At 34.5% G+C, this 16,325-nt stretch overlaps 1 protein-coding gene across 3 annotated transcripts in view; it reads left to right on the top strand.

Moving 5' to 3' along the window:
* The window catches only part of ROCK1 (Rho associated coiled-coil containing protein kinase 1), a 124,702-nt gene extending 110,085 nt beyond the window's left edge, over nucleotides 1-14,617 (top strand). For all 3 annotated transcript variants that reach the window (XM_002697789.7, XM_024984560.2, XM_059881037.1), the window contains 9 exons: nucleotides 460-548; nucleotides 3,143-3,331; nucleotides 3,924-4,083; nucleotides 9,584-9,654; nucleotides 9,847-9,935; nucleotides 10,907-10,985; nucleotides 11,142-11,403; nucleotides 11,720-11,927; nucleotides 13,131-14,617. In XM_002697789.7, coding sequence (XP_002697835.5) covers nucleotides 460-548; nucleotides 3,143-3,331; nucleotides 3,924-4,083; nucleotides 9,584-9,654; nucleotides 9,847-9,935; nucleotides 10,907-10,985; nucleotides 11,142-11,403; nucleotides 11,720-11,927; nucleotides 13,131-13,134 — 1,151 coding nt within the window. In that variant the 3' untranslated portion in view covers nucleotides 13,135-14,617. The remainder of the gene's footprint in view (nucleotides 1-459; nucleotides 549-3,142; nucleotides 3,332-3,923; nucleotides 4,084-9,583; nucleotides 9,655-9,846; nucleotides 9,936-10,906; nucleotides 10,986-11,141; nucleotides 11,404-11,719; nucleotides 11,928-13,130) is intronic.
* The last annotated feature ends 1,708 nt before the right edge of the window (nucleotides 14,618-16,325 follow it).

Raw genomic sequence — 16,325 nt, forward strand, 5'->3', positions numbered from 1 at the left:
ATTCTCCAGGCAAGAATACTGGAGTGGGTAGCTATGACCTTCTCCAGGGGGTCTTCCTGACCCAGGGATCGAACCTAGGTCTCCTGCATTGCAGGTGAATTTTTCACTGTCTAAGCCACCAGGGAAGCCCCTAAGTATTATCTTAGAGAACTTAAATATTCTCACCATCACTCCCCCCATAAAAAGGTAAATATATGAGGTGATAAAAGTGTTAATTAAATTGATTGTGGGGGGATCCTTTCACAGTGTATACATATATAAATTCTTCACATTGTACATTTTAAAATCTTAAAATTTTATTTGTTATACCTCAATAAACTGAAGAAAAGAATTATTTAATGAAGGTACTGAAAGTTACTATGTAGTATATACTAATTTGAATAATGAAGGACATTGTTAGTTTGCAAGGCAGAAATTAATGGCATATTATATATGACATTTTATATAATTTGTTGACAGAATATAAATTGAAGAAGGAGGAGGAGATCAATATCCTTAAGGCTGCCTTTGAAAAGAATATCAATACAGAACGAACCCTTAAAACACAGGTATACATGCGCTTAGCCTTCCCCATATGTTTGTATTTGAGTATCATATATTCAGAAGTTAATATTTGCTCTTCATTTCCTTTTTCTTAAAACTGAGATTGTCAAGTCATTGGAACAAATAATGTAATATTCTTTTTTCATTAAATATAGAAGTCTTATTTAGGAAATAGGATTTCAGTTGAGTTAAGAAAGCTAATTTGTCTAGTTATCTGATTAGTAAAAAAATATGTTTTAGATTGTATGGAGGACCCATAATTGACAGTAGGAAAACTTAATGAGGAGAAAGCATATGCTTGAGTGAAGTCAAGAGAGCAGAATGAAAAGAAAGAGAAGAATGGGGAGTAAGAAACTTAAAAGGGGTGGTGTATCATTTCGCTTTGTATTTTGCAGCTAGATCAGTTTTTTACACTAAAACTTGATATCTTGTCATTGTACCAAGTCATCCAGTAGTTTTTAATTATTCAAAAGGTACTGTGTACCTCAGTTGATTTTTTTTTTTTAATTACAGTAAAATATTTTGTACTTATAGCTCCTTACCACTAATCTGTTCTCTCTCAGTAATCCTTCAACTAAAGTAATTTTTCAAAAATGCACTTAATAGTCATTGAAAATCCTTCAGAGGAGATTTTACTTCTCTCTGTAAACGTAGGCCATGAAGATAAAGATGGACATTTATTCTTGTACATACTCCAAAAGAATGTTAGTTGAAAGAAAATGAACTAGGACCAGTATTTATAGCATATATGGATAGATATAAAGAGGATCTGCAAATAGGAAAAACGTTCAGTAGAAAATAGAAAAAGCCAAGGGACACTTGAGAAAAAAGAAGCAGTAAAGATTTTTTTAAAAGGCTCAAACATAGGGACTTGCTGGTGGTCCAGTGGTTGAGACTCTGTACTTCCACTGCAAGAGGCGCATGTTTGATCCTCGTCAGGGAACTAAGATCCCACATGGCTCAAGGCGTGACCAAAACAGAAAAGGTTCAACCACAGTAGTAAAGCAAGAAATAAGAATGGAAACAATAATGAGATATCTTTTTGACAATCAAATTGACAGGTTGTAATGAGTCATTGTACTCAACTTTGAGTATTATAAGCACATGGGGAACGTTCATTCATACAAAAACAATTTAACAGAAGAAAGCATTTGAATGTGCATATTCTGTGACCCAGTATGTGCTCATTTAGGAATTTATCCTATTTAAATACTTCCATAAATTCTCAAAAGAAGTATACAGAAATAAAATTGCTACATTATTTTTAAAAGTGAAAAACTAAAACTAACTCATACAAAGAGATGCAAAGAAGCCATTAAAAATAATTGAAGTAGATCTACATGTAATGACACAGAAATAATATTTACTGTGATATTTAATACAGTATTAAATTTAGGGAGCAAGTTGCAGCACACAGTGTACTGCAAAATTCCATTTAAAATTGAAACATTTATATATAATCTACTTATTGTTTTAGGAAAAGTCTAGAAGGATATGCACCCAGTAGATGAAAGAAAAGAGAAGGCTTTAGCAGAGATAGTCTTTGATGAGTGATAACTATCATAGCTTTTCATGTTCTTCACGTTATACTTCTATGGTTTTTTTTGTTAGATTTACTACTGGAAAAAAACAAATAGCCGTTTATGAGTTCAGTGACGTAAGCTTTTACTGCACTAAAAATATTACTCAAGGATTCTTTATCCTCGATGGGATCTAATCTACATGAAAATGATAGTGGTTAGGGATTTGTTCTATCTTGATGGAAAAATCTGATTTTTTTTTTTTTAACTACTACAGGACAGATATACCATAGCTTATGTTTCTTGGTTTACGTAGCTAATTTCCTGTGCTTTTTAACAGTCCTGTCTTACTTAGAATATATTTTTTCCTTCTGGCAAAAGGGGTTAGCCTCAACTATATTTACAACCTCTTTCACATTCAAGAGGGCCTGAGTATGGTGCCGTGTCCCCCTGCCCTCCTACTTGTCTAAAAGAAAAAAATTATCTTGAGCCTTTCTGCCTGTGTACTGTTTCACCTAATTTTTGTGTCATCCTTGGCTCCCCTCCTTAATACCATTTCTTCTTTGCTCATTCGATTCCTGTTGGTCTTTTTAAGAAACACATGTGGACACAAATGCAGGTATTCCAGGAAGCCTTCCCTGACCTCTCCGAGTCTCAATTAGGTACTGCTTCCGTAGCACCTTGCTTGCTTCTTTTTCCTGATTTTCCACTCAGCACTGTCATGCTTGCTTTCCAGCTCCTCTGCCAGACTAGGCTGTCTTTGCGGTTAACTGTATTTTCTGTCCTTATATCTAGTTTACATGCAGTATAGTAAGTGCTGAATAATTGTTGAGCAGTAACTGGATTTTTGTAAGCCTGTCTGGTTCTTATTAAACATTTGAACAAAGAGATGAGTCAGTAATAGTTACTTGTGCTACTAGTTATCAATATTCCAAACTTTATTAGGTTCTCCTAATTTTCACACACACAAAAAGTCCTGCTTCCTGATTTTGAAGGAAAAAAAAATTTTTTTTACTGGAGGCTTAAATTGAATAGCTACAATGAAGAACCTTATTAATAACATTTTAATATCATAATAGGCTGTTAACAAGTTGGCAGAAATAATGAATCGAAAGGACTTTAAAATTGATAGAAAGAAAGCAAATACGCAGGATTTGAGAAAGAAAGAAAAAGAAAATCGAAAGCTCCAACTTGAACTCAACCAGGAAAGAGAGAAATTCAACCAAATGGTAGTGAAACATCAGAAGGAGCTGAATGAAATGCAAGCGGTAAGGTTGTGTATGTGCATTTGTTATTACTGTATATACCTAGCTATTTATCTTGTTTAGTTTGTTCAGTATAAAAAATGCATATTTAGGTTTATATTCTTCCCAGTTTGATTATTGTTACTGTAATATGAACCATGATCTTGACAAACTAGGAAGATACTCTGTTAACTATAACTTGAGTAATTTTTACCCCTTAGCATCTGTTTGATTAGAAATGCTACTTTTGGAGAAACCACCAAGGGTTTTCCTCTGTATCTTTTACACTTCCATTTGGAACCATAAAAGCATTTTCTATTGTTTTAACAGGTGTTTGGTTTTGGTTTTTAATGCTTTGTGTTTTAGAAGAAAAAAACAAAATACTTTTTTAAAGCAAAGAGAAAAGGAGCTTATGCATGCAGTGTATTACTGAGGAAGAGAACTTGCAGTTTTATAGTTGTAGTACAATCTGTGGTAGTCACCATTCGTGAAGTTTATAGTCAGTTTTTAGTATTAGCAATTCTCAGTTACATATTGTATAACTACACTGATTCTTAGTTTCTAATGTTGGAGATTTGAACTTAATTCTTTATATTATCTTGGTACTTCTTAATAGCAATTGGTAGAAGAATGTACACATAAGAATGAGCTTCAGATGCAGCTGGCCAGCAAGGAGAGTGACATTGAGCAGCTGCGTGCCAAACTGTTGGACCTTTCAGATTCTACAAGTGTTGCTAGTTTTCCCAGTGCTGATGAAACTGATGGAAACCTTCCAGGTAAGAATAATTGCTGTTACTTCATTCAGGTTTGCTAAAACAGCATGGGAATTAATGTAGATTTCTTTTATTTGGATTTATAACTCTGTCATTTTGTCCATGAATTCTTAAGAAGGGATTTATGTTTCTGATGGCCCAGAGTCTGATATTTGCATACTTAGTGCATTTTATAGCATAAAAGCAGTCATAAACAATCTTAGGCTCTTAAAATAGCTCTGAATGGCTCTTCTTAAATAGAAACCTGAAGTTTATGAATCAGTATTGAGTAGCCCATCCCTATGGTGAAAGTCAAAACTGCTGCTACAACTCTCAGTGTTTAAGGAAAATTGTACATGTTTTTATGTGTAGCAGCTGTTTAGTGTTTTATGTGTTTTTGTGCTGAAACTAAGAACTGTACTTAATAATCAGAACCATAGCAGCTCTATATAGAAACCTACCTAGTGCTATAGTGATAAACTTCAACCAGACTTAAAGTTTCAAATTTGGAGAAGTAGATAAAAGCAGTTGGGAGGTGCAGAGAGGTGGCAGGGAGTGAAGTAAATGCAAAAGTGAGGAGCTAGGATGTCAGACTTTTTCTTCTTTCCTTTTTTTTTTTTTCCCAGTGAAGAATCAATTGAAAAAAAAAAAAATACTATGTACTGCCTCATTTTTGGATACATTCTTGTGTGGATTATAGTACATTTATGTCTTTTTAACAGAGATGAGCAGTACACATGATGTAGGTTCAATTTAGAAATTAATAGGTTATAAATATAAACCATGCATTATGAATTTTAAAGGTATACATATACACACAGAGACACACCAATTTAATGTACTACATATTCTTAGTTCAAGATCTTGAGAGTTTTAAGTGGTCTTAAACTTGAAGTAGATTTTAATTAATGTATTTCCTGAATAATGCATGAAAAGAAAGATACAGATCACCACATTTGATATGATAAGGATCTATGTTAACAGATATTACTTGTTTTTGTTGTTGTTGAGAATTTGAAATAAGAAACTTGATAGACTACCTAGAAAATTTCATGTTACTGTTATTGGTCAAGAAAGTGAAATTCAAAATAGGAAGTGAATTCACTTCTGATATGTATTCTATGTAATAGTCATTCTTTTGTGGCTTCGCTAGCTCAAAATGAGGTATCTGGAAAGGGAAGGGCAGGGAATAAATATTTCTTACTCCAATGGTCAAAAAATTCCTTCCGTTTTCCCATTTTTGGCTCTCTGAAACCTCCAACCTGTTGAAAATCTTGTAGCTTCACTTCCTTATCAGAGGATCACTTTGGATTTAATAAGAATCTCTAGCTTCAGCTGTTGTTTGAGCATCATTGTAAAGTTATGACCCAATCATCAGTTAAGAAAGAGTATGACATGGAAATTCCTGGCGGTTTAGTCATAAGGGCTTTGTGCTCTCACTGGAGAGGTCCTGTGTTCAACAAAAGTTTTTTTGTCTTTATTCCATCCATTTCCCTTCAGCTTTATTTATAATGTCTTACTATGTATGCCTTGGTTTTCTTTGTATTAGGTTAAACATTTCAGAGACTGACTTGGTGAATACTGTCTAGAGGATTTGAATTGAGAGATGAGGTTGGGGGAAGGTAATGAGTTTTATTTCATCCTGGCTTATTCAGGAAGGCTAAACTCGAAGCATCATCAGGTGGTTTGACTGGCAAACTTAGGTGAGATATCCATTTAGACTTCAGAATCCTGATCTAATAAGTCCATTCAGGAGGGATCAGTCAGCAAAGAAATTTTTAAATGCTTCTACTGGTTCCATTCTGAGTATATGACTTAGTATAGCTGTGTATTTTGAGAGATTTTTGCTTTTAAGATTTTCAAAGTTCAAGTGGAGGGGAAAAAAAGAAAAAAAAGGTGCTGGTGGCCATTCTCCATTGACCAGTCAGGGTATCTCTCTATTACTGTGTTCTGAATTTGAAATTTTACAGAGGTCTTTACAGTGCTGCACCTTTTCATATCGGAGGCTGTGACTTTCATATTGGAGGTAAAAATTATGGATAATTATTATCAAAGTTACTTTGCCTCTGTATCATATATCTTACTGTTTGCTGCTGCTGCTAAGTTGCTTCAGTCGTGTCCGACTCTGTGCGACCCCATAGACAGCAGCCCACCAGGCTCCCCCATCCCTGGGATTCTCCAGGCAAGAACACTGGAGTGGGTTGCTATTTCCTTCTCCAATGCATGAAAGTGAAAAGTGAAGGTGAAGTCGCTCAGTCGTGTCCGACTCTTAGTGACCTCATGGACTGCAGCCTACCAGGCTCCTTCGTCCATGGGATTTTCCAGGCAAGAGTACTAGTAACTTGAAAGTCTATATTAAGTCTTACTGTTTACTAGACCTCTGGCAAATAAAGTTAAGTTTTTGTGGTCATATCTAGAAAGAATTGTAAAAAGTTTTGGCATTCATTCTTAATTTGAGAGTTACCTATCATTCACATGTCTGAAAGATTTTTTGAAGGTAATGATTAATTTTATTTAGTTTGGAAGACTGATCAATGATTGGAGATAATCAGTACATCTGAATTCTTGAGCATTGATTGATATTTTTTTCTTTTTTATATCACTTCTTAATTTAAATTTTTTGGAATGGTTCTGTAGCTGTGTTTCTTAAGCAATATGTAGTTCATCCTACGTAAACTTTGGTAGTCTTCAGAGATTAGCCTTGATGTTTGAATTGGCTATATTTGATACTGATTTACACCTCTTTCTTACATTATCCTCTTTCTTATATGAGTTACATATAATTAACTCTTAAAGGAGTTAATTCCTCATATTGCAATAATACACATCTAAATTTTTTTTTTTAAGTTCAAATTGCTCTACAAATAAATGAAACCTGGGATCAAGTTTTTTTTTGTACTTCTGTAGTATGTTATTGATAATAATCTAGACTTAGAAGTCCTCAACATTTATTTATCTGGAGAAGCTGATTTCTGTTTGTATTATAAAAGAATTTAGAATATTATACTTTCAGGTTGCCACTTAGGTCACAGGTGGTCATAGTTTTAAAGGAGGTCCTTACATACTAAAAAAAATTTTAAAGAACTGAATAAAAAACTGGTATATTAAGTTGCATATAAGACAAGAGTAAGTAATTTTTTTTAATCACTGAGTTTGGTTTACTTGCTTCTCTGAAGGGAATTCACTGGAAGGAAAGACTAAAATTCTGTTATAACATTTTTGGCAAAAAATAATTTTAAACTGGCAAAAACCTTCATATATCTTCAGCACCTTTTTTGAGTTTCTGATTTCTTCATTTTATTTCAATTAGGGAAGATATAAAATTGGGCTTATTTAATTCATAAAATGCCTTTGATGTATAAAATTTCTATAGGAACACTGAAATGGCAACATACAACAATTCATTGAAAATATATTTCAGTCAGTATATTCAAAGAAAACATTGGCAAATTAATCCAAACTTACAACCAGAAAGCTTATATATTTCTGGCACTTATAGAGAAATAGCTTGGAAGGAGGATATTTTGGCATACACAATTCTGTATAAATGTCAAGATTTCCATGGCTTTTATGTCTTTTATTTTTAGTGAGGAATTACTGGTATGAAATGGACTTTGGCACACTGAAGGGAACTTTTCCTAGCAATAACTTTTCCTTTTGTAAATTAGAATATTTGTGAATGATCAGCAGCCTTCTGTATGTTATTGAATATAAATTAGCCCTGTGGTTTTTAAATTACAACCATTATTTAAATAGAAGGTGACTTTACTTGGCTAACTGAGAAAGAAAGAACTGCAGAATAATAATTTTTTAAACGGTGTATCAGGTACCTACTCTGTGTGTCAGATGCCTTGGTGGGGGGGTGGTGTGTGTGTGTGTGTGTGTGTGTGTATAAAAGTGCTCGGATGTGGTACCCTGCTCTCAAAATTTCCAAGGAACTGCCTAATGGGACAGATTAATTATTGATGAACAAAATAATAATGCTAACTAAGAAAAAAGTTGGGAGAAGAAGAGTATCACTTTGAAGTTTCTCATTATTAATTTCTTCCACTTTAACAACTAAATGAAGGAGAATAACAAAATCAAAGGCCATTAGGTACATGGAAGAAGCTGGAACAAGATCACTCCTGATTCAATTAACTGCAGAGTTTGTCTAAGGGAAGATTAGCACTATGCTCTAGGAATTGAAACTCAGAAATTAGATTGCCTGGGTGAACCCTGGAGCTTTACCAGTTGCTAGGGTTACCCTAGGGCAAGTCAGTTCACCTTGCTAAGCCTTAGTCTCGTCATTTGTAAATGGAGGATGATAGGAGGACCCATCTTATCCTATATTCCTGAGAATGTAATATCCTATGTTCATGAGGTTATATATATAGATTATATATGAGGTATTATTTGTACTTGATAAATAATAAATATATAGTAAATGTTACCTATTATCATTACTTTAAGACCAAACTGTTTTACACCTTTTAAGTTACACAGAGGAAGATAATATATATTCCCCTTAGGGTCATGATTTAAACAATGGTATAATGTCACATTATAGCATTGTACCTTAAAGTTGGTTGCTTTTCTTCTGTGTTTCAAATATAATAGATCTAAAAAATACAATTATGGTCTTATCTCTCACCTGATATAAAATAATAATTTCTAAATTGAATCATAAACATTAATTATATTTAGTATGTATTTAATATATTTAAACATTAATGATAATAATTATAAAATGCCTTGATTGAACTAATCAGAGTTTCTGGTGGGTGCAAACTGGTAAAAGATTAGCAGTTTTACCTGCTAAATTCTGTGTTCTTTTACTGTTTATTCTGATACTACAAACTTTAAAGGCTTTATACCTCTTTAGTTTGCTAAGAATTGTAATTGGACTTACCACTAGAATTAAGGAACCCCTCCCCAACCAAATTTGGACACTTTCAATGAAATTGTTATAAATGTTTTACCAGAAAGTTTATCAGAATATTGTACTGAGAAAACAAATAAAATGCTTGTCTCTTATTCTTTATATCTAGTTGGTCTGCCTGCATTCCTTATTTATTTATCTTCTATTCTTGTCTTCTGTGAGTAATAGGACACTTCTGTACTTTTGCTTGCTCTTTCTCGTGTAAATCATGCCTCTGACCTGTTCCACTTGCTGCATTTTTTCTTTTTTTGGCTCAGTACTTTTGTATCAATGTTAAGTGATATTTAAAGTCTTCTGTATCATATCCCATTTAAGCTGCAATCCATTCCAGTCTTGCCTGGCTGTTAAGGGTATTGTCATTGTTTCATACTTTTATGATTGAGTACTGAAAGTTAATTTTAAGGGGAAAGTGGCTTGGAATTTTTTTCTGCAATTTTTGTATGGCCATTAAAGTTGATTTGTGTGATTGAAGCATGAAAGAGCAGATTTTAGCACTTACTCATGTAGCTGTGTTCCAATGCCTGCTGCTGCATGCTGTCAGACAGCTTGTAATAGCTTTTCCTTTTGTGACAGAATACTATATATTTTTTTTTTTCCTTCTAGAATCAAGAATTGAAGGTTGGCTTTCAATACCAAATAGAGGAAATATCAAAAGATATGGCTGGAAGAAACAGGTACCATATAACTCATTTTTTCTAGTTGATATTTTGTTGTATATTTTATTCTTAAATCATAGAACTTATATTAATTGTCATTGTTTTTAGATTGATACAATATAATTTAGACATAAAAGGCAAGTATTACAGTACCACTTTAAACCAAGTTAATACTGCTGTTTTCTCTTCCCCTTGTTTTTTTCATTTTAGTATGTTGTGGTAAGCAGCAAAAAAATTTTGTTCTATAATGATGAACAAGATAAGGAACAATCCAATCCGTCTATGGTATTGGACATTGAGTAAGTAGCCTTTTATTCAATCTTAAGTCTGTTGAGTGTTAAATTATTTTTAGACTTACCATTTAGTTTATATTTTGTTATTTAAACTATGTTGTAAACTTCTTTCCCTAACAAATTTAAATAACAGCTTTATATTAAATCCTACTTTTACCAAAATATGAGAGAGAAAATATTCCATACCTGATTGATGTATTTGAAAAGCATTTTTTGTAAATGTCAAGTATTTATTGGTATTACATTCGTAGAACATCTCAAAAAGTATATAATTATGTTGGTCATTAAATAATAGGTCAAAGAGGCCCAAGCTAAAGCACAGAGAAGCTCCAGCACGGGGGTCCCTCGTGTCCTGTTGCAGCCATCGAGGCACCTTCCTGTGCCCCTCTAGTCCTGGCAACCACTAATCTGTCCTCTGTTTGTGTAGTTTTGTCACTTCACAGATGTTATATAAATGGAATCAAATAGTCTGTAACATTTGAGGTATGCTTTTCACTCAGTGTAGTTCCCTTGAAGTCCATCCAAGATACAGTTTTTTCTTTTCATGATTGAATGTTCTGTTGTATGAATATATCAAGAGTTTGTTTAACCATTTTTTTTTTAGTTTTTTTCTAATTTTGGCCTATTAAAGATAAAGCTGCTTTGAACATTCATGTACCAGTTTTCATACAGATTTGTAAGAAATTGCCATACTCTTTTTCCAAAGTGGCTCTGTAGTTTTACATTTCTGCCACAGTTGTATGAATGATCTAGTTTTTATGCATCACCACCAGCATTTGGTTTTATTACTATCTTTATTTAAAAAATTCCGATAGGTGTATAGTGAAAGTTACTCTGATTTTAATCTACATTTCTCTAATAACTAATCCTTTCCTATGCTTATCTGCCACCTCTGTGTTCTCTTCAGTGAAATACCTGCTTTTGTCTTTTACTGTAAATGTGTTTTTATAATTGTCTACATCTTCTTTTCATTTTAGTAAATTGTTTCATGTTCGTCCTGTAACACAAGGAGATGTATACAGAGCTGAAACTGAAGAAATTCCTAAAATATTCCAGGTAAAAATCTGAAGTTATAATTTTAGTAGATCCTTTACCTAAGTAATAAGTGTATTTGTGAAGTAAATGTAAATACATAAATACTTTTATACATTTGAAACTTGTATGTGCGGATGCAGACTTTTTTAATCTTCTGTTTACCATTTCTGAATGTAGATACTGTATGCAAATGAAGGTGAATGTAGAAAAGACTTAGAGGTGGAACCAGTACAACAAGCTGAAAAAACAAATTTTCAAAACCACAAAGGCCATGAGTTCATTCCTACACTCTACCACTTTCCCGCCAACTGTGAGGCCTGTGCCAAACCTCTCTGGCATGTTTTTAAGCCACCCCCTGCCCTGGAGTGTCGAAGATGCCATGTTAAGTGCCACAGAGACCACATAGATAAGAAAGAGGACTTGATTTCTCCATGTAAAGGTAAGGCATGAAAGTGATTCTTATACCATTTAATAAGATAACTTCTTCAAGTGTAGCACTTCCTGTAACAAGTTGAAAAGAGATAATAAGATGTAATATTTTGGCACTGGTGGAGCCACATATATATTTTTGATTTTCCTTAATTTTTACTGGGTTATGATATGTTATCTCTTTAAATTTTCTAACTTAATTAAAAAGAGAAGATACTGTCCAAGCTTAATTAAGCGTAGTAAATCTTTTCAAATTGTTATGAACCTTTGAGTGGGCTCCTTTAAGTATTATGTGACTTTGATTGTGCTCTTTTTTCTTAAAATAGTAAGTTATGATGTAACATCAGCAAGAGATATGCTGCTGCTAGCGTGTTCTCAGGATGAACAAAAAAAATGGGTAACTCATTTAGTAAAGAAGATCCCTAAGAATCCACCATCTGGTTTTGTGCGTGCATCCCCTCGAACACTTTCTACAAGGTCCACTGCAAATCAGTCTTTCCGGAAAGTGGTCAAAAATACATCTGGAAAAGCTAGGTAAGGATTGAAGTGTTAACCTTTCTCATACTAAGTGACTGGATAATAGCTATCAAAACCCAAGATCAAACTGTTCTTTTCCCTGTAAAAGGCATCATTTGTAGTTGGTTCTTTATATGTGACTTAAAACGACTTTACAAAGTAGTTTAACTGATGCCTGTTTAAAGCTCAGAATATTTATAAATATTGTGTTTATTTAGTTCCATGTCAGGTTTTATTGTCATTGGTTGTTATACATGGTACATATTTCACCCTTACTGTTTTAAACAACTGTTTATCCCTTTTTAATATAAACAGGTTCATGTGAAACTTTGCTCATCTTAATTTTAACTATGTTTGCATAGATTTTTTTAAAATCAAAATTATTTGACATTATCACTGTTGGAAATAAACTTTTCAGTTAAGTACCCATTTTTTCTTGTTTTTGGGGGAGGGTAGTTTACTTACTTTCGACAAAATTAAAAAAAAAGTTTATATGGTAAAATGAACAATTGCAGGGCATAATTAAACCCTTTCTTGAGAAGTGGCTATGCTATCTTCAAAGTTCTCTAATGCATGGAACCTTGGGACTCAGAGAAATTAAACAACTTGCACAGATCACACAGCCAATTTGTGGCATAGTCATTGGAACCCATTTTTATCTGTTTCTAAGCCTATGTTTTTTCTCCTATACCAAATAGCAACTTTCCCTAGAGTGTTAACCCTCTCCTGAGAGGGATATTTGAGTCTAGAACTGATTTGTCTCTGCTAATGTCACCCAACTCTTCCAAGCAGGCTTAAAACCATCTTTAATTTATCCTGTTTCTTTCATTCCGTATCATCAGTAACCAAGTCTAATTCTTTGGATTGACTCACATCCATTCCTCCTCCTCTGTTGCTCAGCTGCCATACTGTTTCAGTGCTTTATTACCTCACTCTGGTCTTCTTTGTGTAGAACCCTGTATCAGCCTCTCCTGTACAGGATAAAAGCTGAATAAATCTAAAGTACTTAAAATTGGCTTACAGCTTTGTAGGGGGAATAATGTGTTTGAAACAATAGAAGCAGAAAGGAGATAATGGTGTATTTTTTCCCCTTTTCCTGTTTGCCAAATTTTGTGTATTACTTAATTATTATATATAATGTATGTGTACCTTTCCTTTCAAGTTTTGTTTTTGTATTTATCAGCTGAGCACATTACTTACAATTTTTTTCCCCCCCAACAGTTAACCACGTGACCTAGTGCCTTGTGGAATTGTGCGGGATGCTACCTGATGAAGCAGGCGTCTCTAACCATGCAGAGCAGACAGGCTGTTCCTTTGACACAAATATCACAGGCTTCAGGGTTAAGATTGCTGTTATTCTGTCCTTGCTTTGGCACAAAAGCACACTGAGGATTGTTTGTTTTGTTTTGTTTTTTGTTTTTTTATTGCGGGTTTGCCTACAGGTAGATTAGATTAATTATTACTATGTAATGCAAGTACAATTGAGGGAAAGCTTAGCTAGATATATTTTTTTAAAAAGGTGCTGCCTTTTTGAATTTCTAAAAACGCCTGTCAATCATGATAGAACAGTTTTCCTCATACCAGTGAGAGGAAGAGACTTTCACTTTCAAGTGGAATGGCTGTCACTATCAAGATCAGCTCATGGAAGGAGTAAAGAAAATATCTCAAAATGAGACAACTGAAAGTTTTTTTAAAAAATAACTTCAGTTTTCGTGCTCTTGCAAGACTATACAAAACTATTTAAGAAAGCAGTGATATCACTTGACTTCAGTGCCCTCACTGTAGAATTTAAAAGCCTTACTGTTGATTGCCCATGGTGGACTTGATGGAAAATAAATATCTTACATTATGCTTTACAAAATACTGTATGTGTTTCAGCAAGTTTGTAGATTGGGGAATGGGAGAAGGCAAAAAAAAAAAAATTTACATTTAATCTATGCATTTTTGCCAAGCCATATTGAGTTATTTTTACTACTAGAGACATTAGGAACTAACTGTACAAAAGAACCAAGTTTAAAAGCATTTTGTGGGGTACATCATTTCTGTAATTGTATAATGTGTTTCTTTGTGGTTTTAAGTGATAAAGACATTAAGTTAACAAACATATAAGAAATGTATGCACTGTTTGAAATGTAAATTATTCTTAGAACACCTTCAGTGGGAGTTGCGTTGCCCTTTTAGTGCCTTAATTTGAGAGAATTATTTTACTGCCATGACTATAAAATTTCAAAAAACAGATTTTCAAAAAATTACGTGTGTTCAGGGATTTTTTCATTGATAATTGGTTTAATTTAAAATATTTAGAGGTTTGTTGGACTTTGATAAATTGATACAATGTTTGCATCAAACTACCTGCTTAAATAATGAATGACTTTATAAAACTGCAAAAATATGTAGAAGGTTGCACCCAGTATAAAAGAAAATTATGGCAATACATCTGTGATGTTTTCCAGTTAACATAGGAATTACCAGATAAATACTGTTAAACTCTTGTTCAATAACAAGAGTTGATTCATATGGGCAGTATGATTTATTGTTTATTTTTTTAACCAAATACCTCCTCAGTAATTTATAATGGCTTTGCAGTAATGTCTATCAGATAAGAAGCACTGGAAAACTGATTCGTCTCTAGGATGATATGCATGTTTCAAGTGGTATTAAAAGCCGCACTGATGGATATGTAATAATAAACATATCTGTTATTAATATGCTAATGACTCTGTGCTCATTTAATGAGAAATAAAAGTAATTTATGGATGGAGACCTTTAATAATGATTGCTATGGTGTTTTCTCATGGCTGAGATGAATAGAAACCATGCTATAAATTAGTCCCTGACTGCATACAAATGTTTGTAAAATCTCATGACTAGATTAAAGTGAATTTTTAAAAGATAAAACTGGTTTGTGCTGTAAAATAAGAGTGGCTACAATTGAAATGAAAAGTTGGCTAAGTCTGTTAGAAACAATTCTCCGTGAGTCTCTTAAGTTGCTCACATCCAGAGAGCGGAAGCTTTGACAGCCTTTGTTTGTTCTACCCTGTCTTTGTAGGGGGTAGAATAAATAAGGGGATTTATGTAGTGAACAGCCTTGGGAGATACTGTGTTTCCATCAAGGAGAAGGCAGGTTTGTTTACTGTTGTATAATCAACATAATGTTTCTCTCCAGGGCAAAAGTTGGACAGAGTTGCTTGTGCTTATTGTAAAAGATTCAGGTACCCTAAACTTTGGACTCTCAGCTGTGATGCAAACCCACCCCACTGCATGCTCAGCAACCCCCTGGACCACTCTGCATCACCCCTGTGGGACTCGGAGGGCAAGGGGAACTGATGGGAACGTGAAGCTTGTGCTGCTTGCTGTGCTGTTAAGTGTAGAGTCATTTGGCTTCGACCCAGGATCCATGAAGTGATGGTGGGCTGACTTGTAGCATGCAAGTGAACCTCAGATCCTTCACACTTCTGGACAGTGTCCTTACTAGCTCCTCAGAACCATCACCATCACCCCAATGTAGTATGTCTAGTGTAATAAGATCCAGTAGAGTGCAGAGAACACAGTGAATTTTATGTATTTGACCTAGAGGACTTTTTTTAAAAAGCAAAACAAAAAACAAAATATTAACTTGAACATAAAGTTATTGAGAACTGACAGAGCTTTCAGCAATGACTTCAAATGGCACATTGCAAAACCAGGTTAACACTTCTTTTCTAAGTTCAGGACACCAGTCGATCCTAAAGTACACCAACATGATGACGGTCAAGGGAGTGTCGTGGTCAGGAGAACAATCCCCTGCTAGTGCTCTGCAGTACCTTGCCCTGCCTGCTGCATGCCCTCAGGGGATGTTCCTGATCCAGGGATCGAACCCACATCTCTTGTATCTTCTGCATTGCAGGTGGAGAGCCTTTGGGGATGCCCAGAAGTATAGCAATCACAGCGAAAAGCCTAATCATTCTTAGGACCTGGGAAATCCTCTTACTGCTGGAGTCATGTCCATCCTTGACCCTATTCCTGTGTGTAGAGGGTGTTACCAAACCAAACTTGGGTCTACCTGCCCCATACACAGCAAGGCAATCTGCTGACCCTGGGTTGTAAGGAAGGGAAGTACAGTATTGATTGCAGGGCCAAGTGAGAAAGCCTCATGCTTCCAATGGCTTTTACAGATGGGTAAAGATGGAGGGATAGTGTGTCAGGGTGTGTGATCAGCTTGTACACAATTCTTGACTGGTTGATGGTGATGGTACTAGGGTGATGATTTGGGAATCTCAGTCAGCCTTCTGGTTCTAATTGCTTCTATGTGCTGGTGGTCAGCATGCAGTTAACTTTCTCTGTTTTGGTGGTGATTTAGTCACTAAGTTGTGTCTGAGCCTTTGGGCCATATGGACCATAGCCCGCCAGGCTCCTCTGTCCATGGGATTTCCCAGT

This window comes from Bos taurus, chromosome 24 (genome assembly GCF_002263795.3).
Source record: "Bos taurus isolate L1 Dominette 01449 registration number 42190680 breed Hereford chromosome 24, ARS-UCD2.0, whole genome shotgun sequence".
In the NCBI taxonomy this organism is placed as follows: domain Eukaryota; kingdom Metazoa; phylum Chordata; class Mammalia; order Artiodactyla; family Bovidae; genus Bos; species Bos taurus.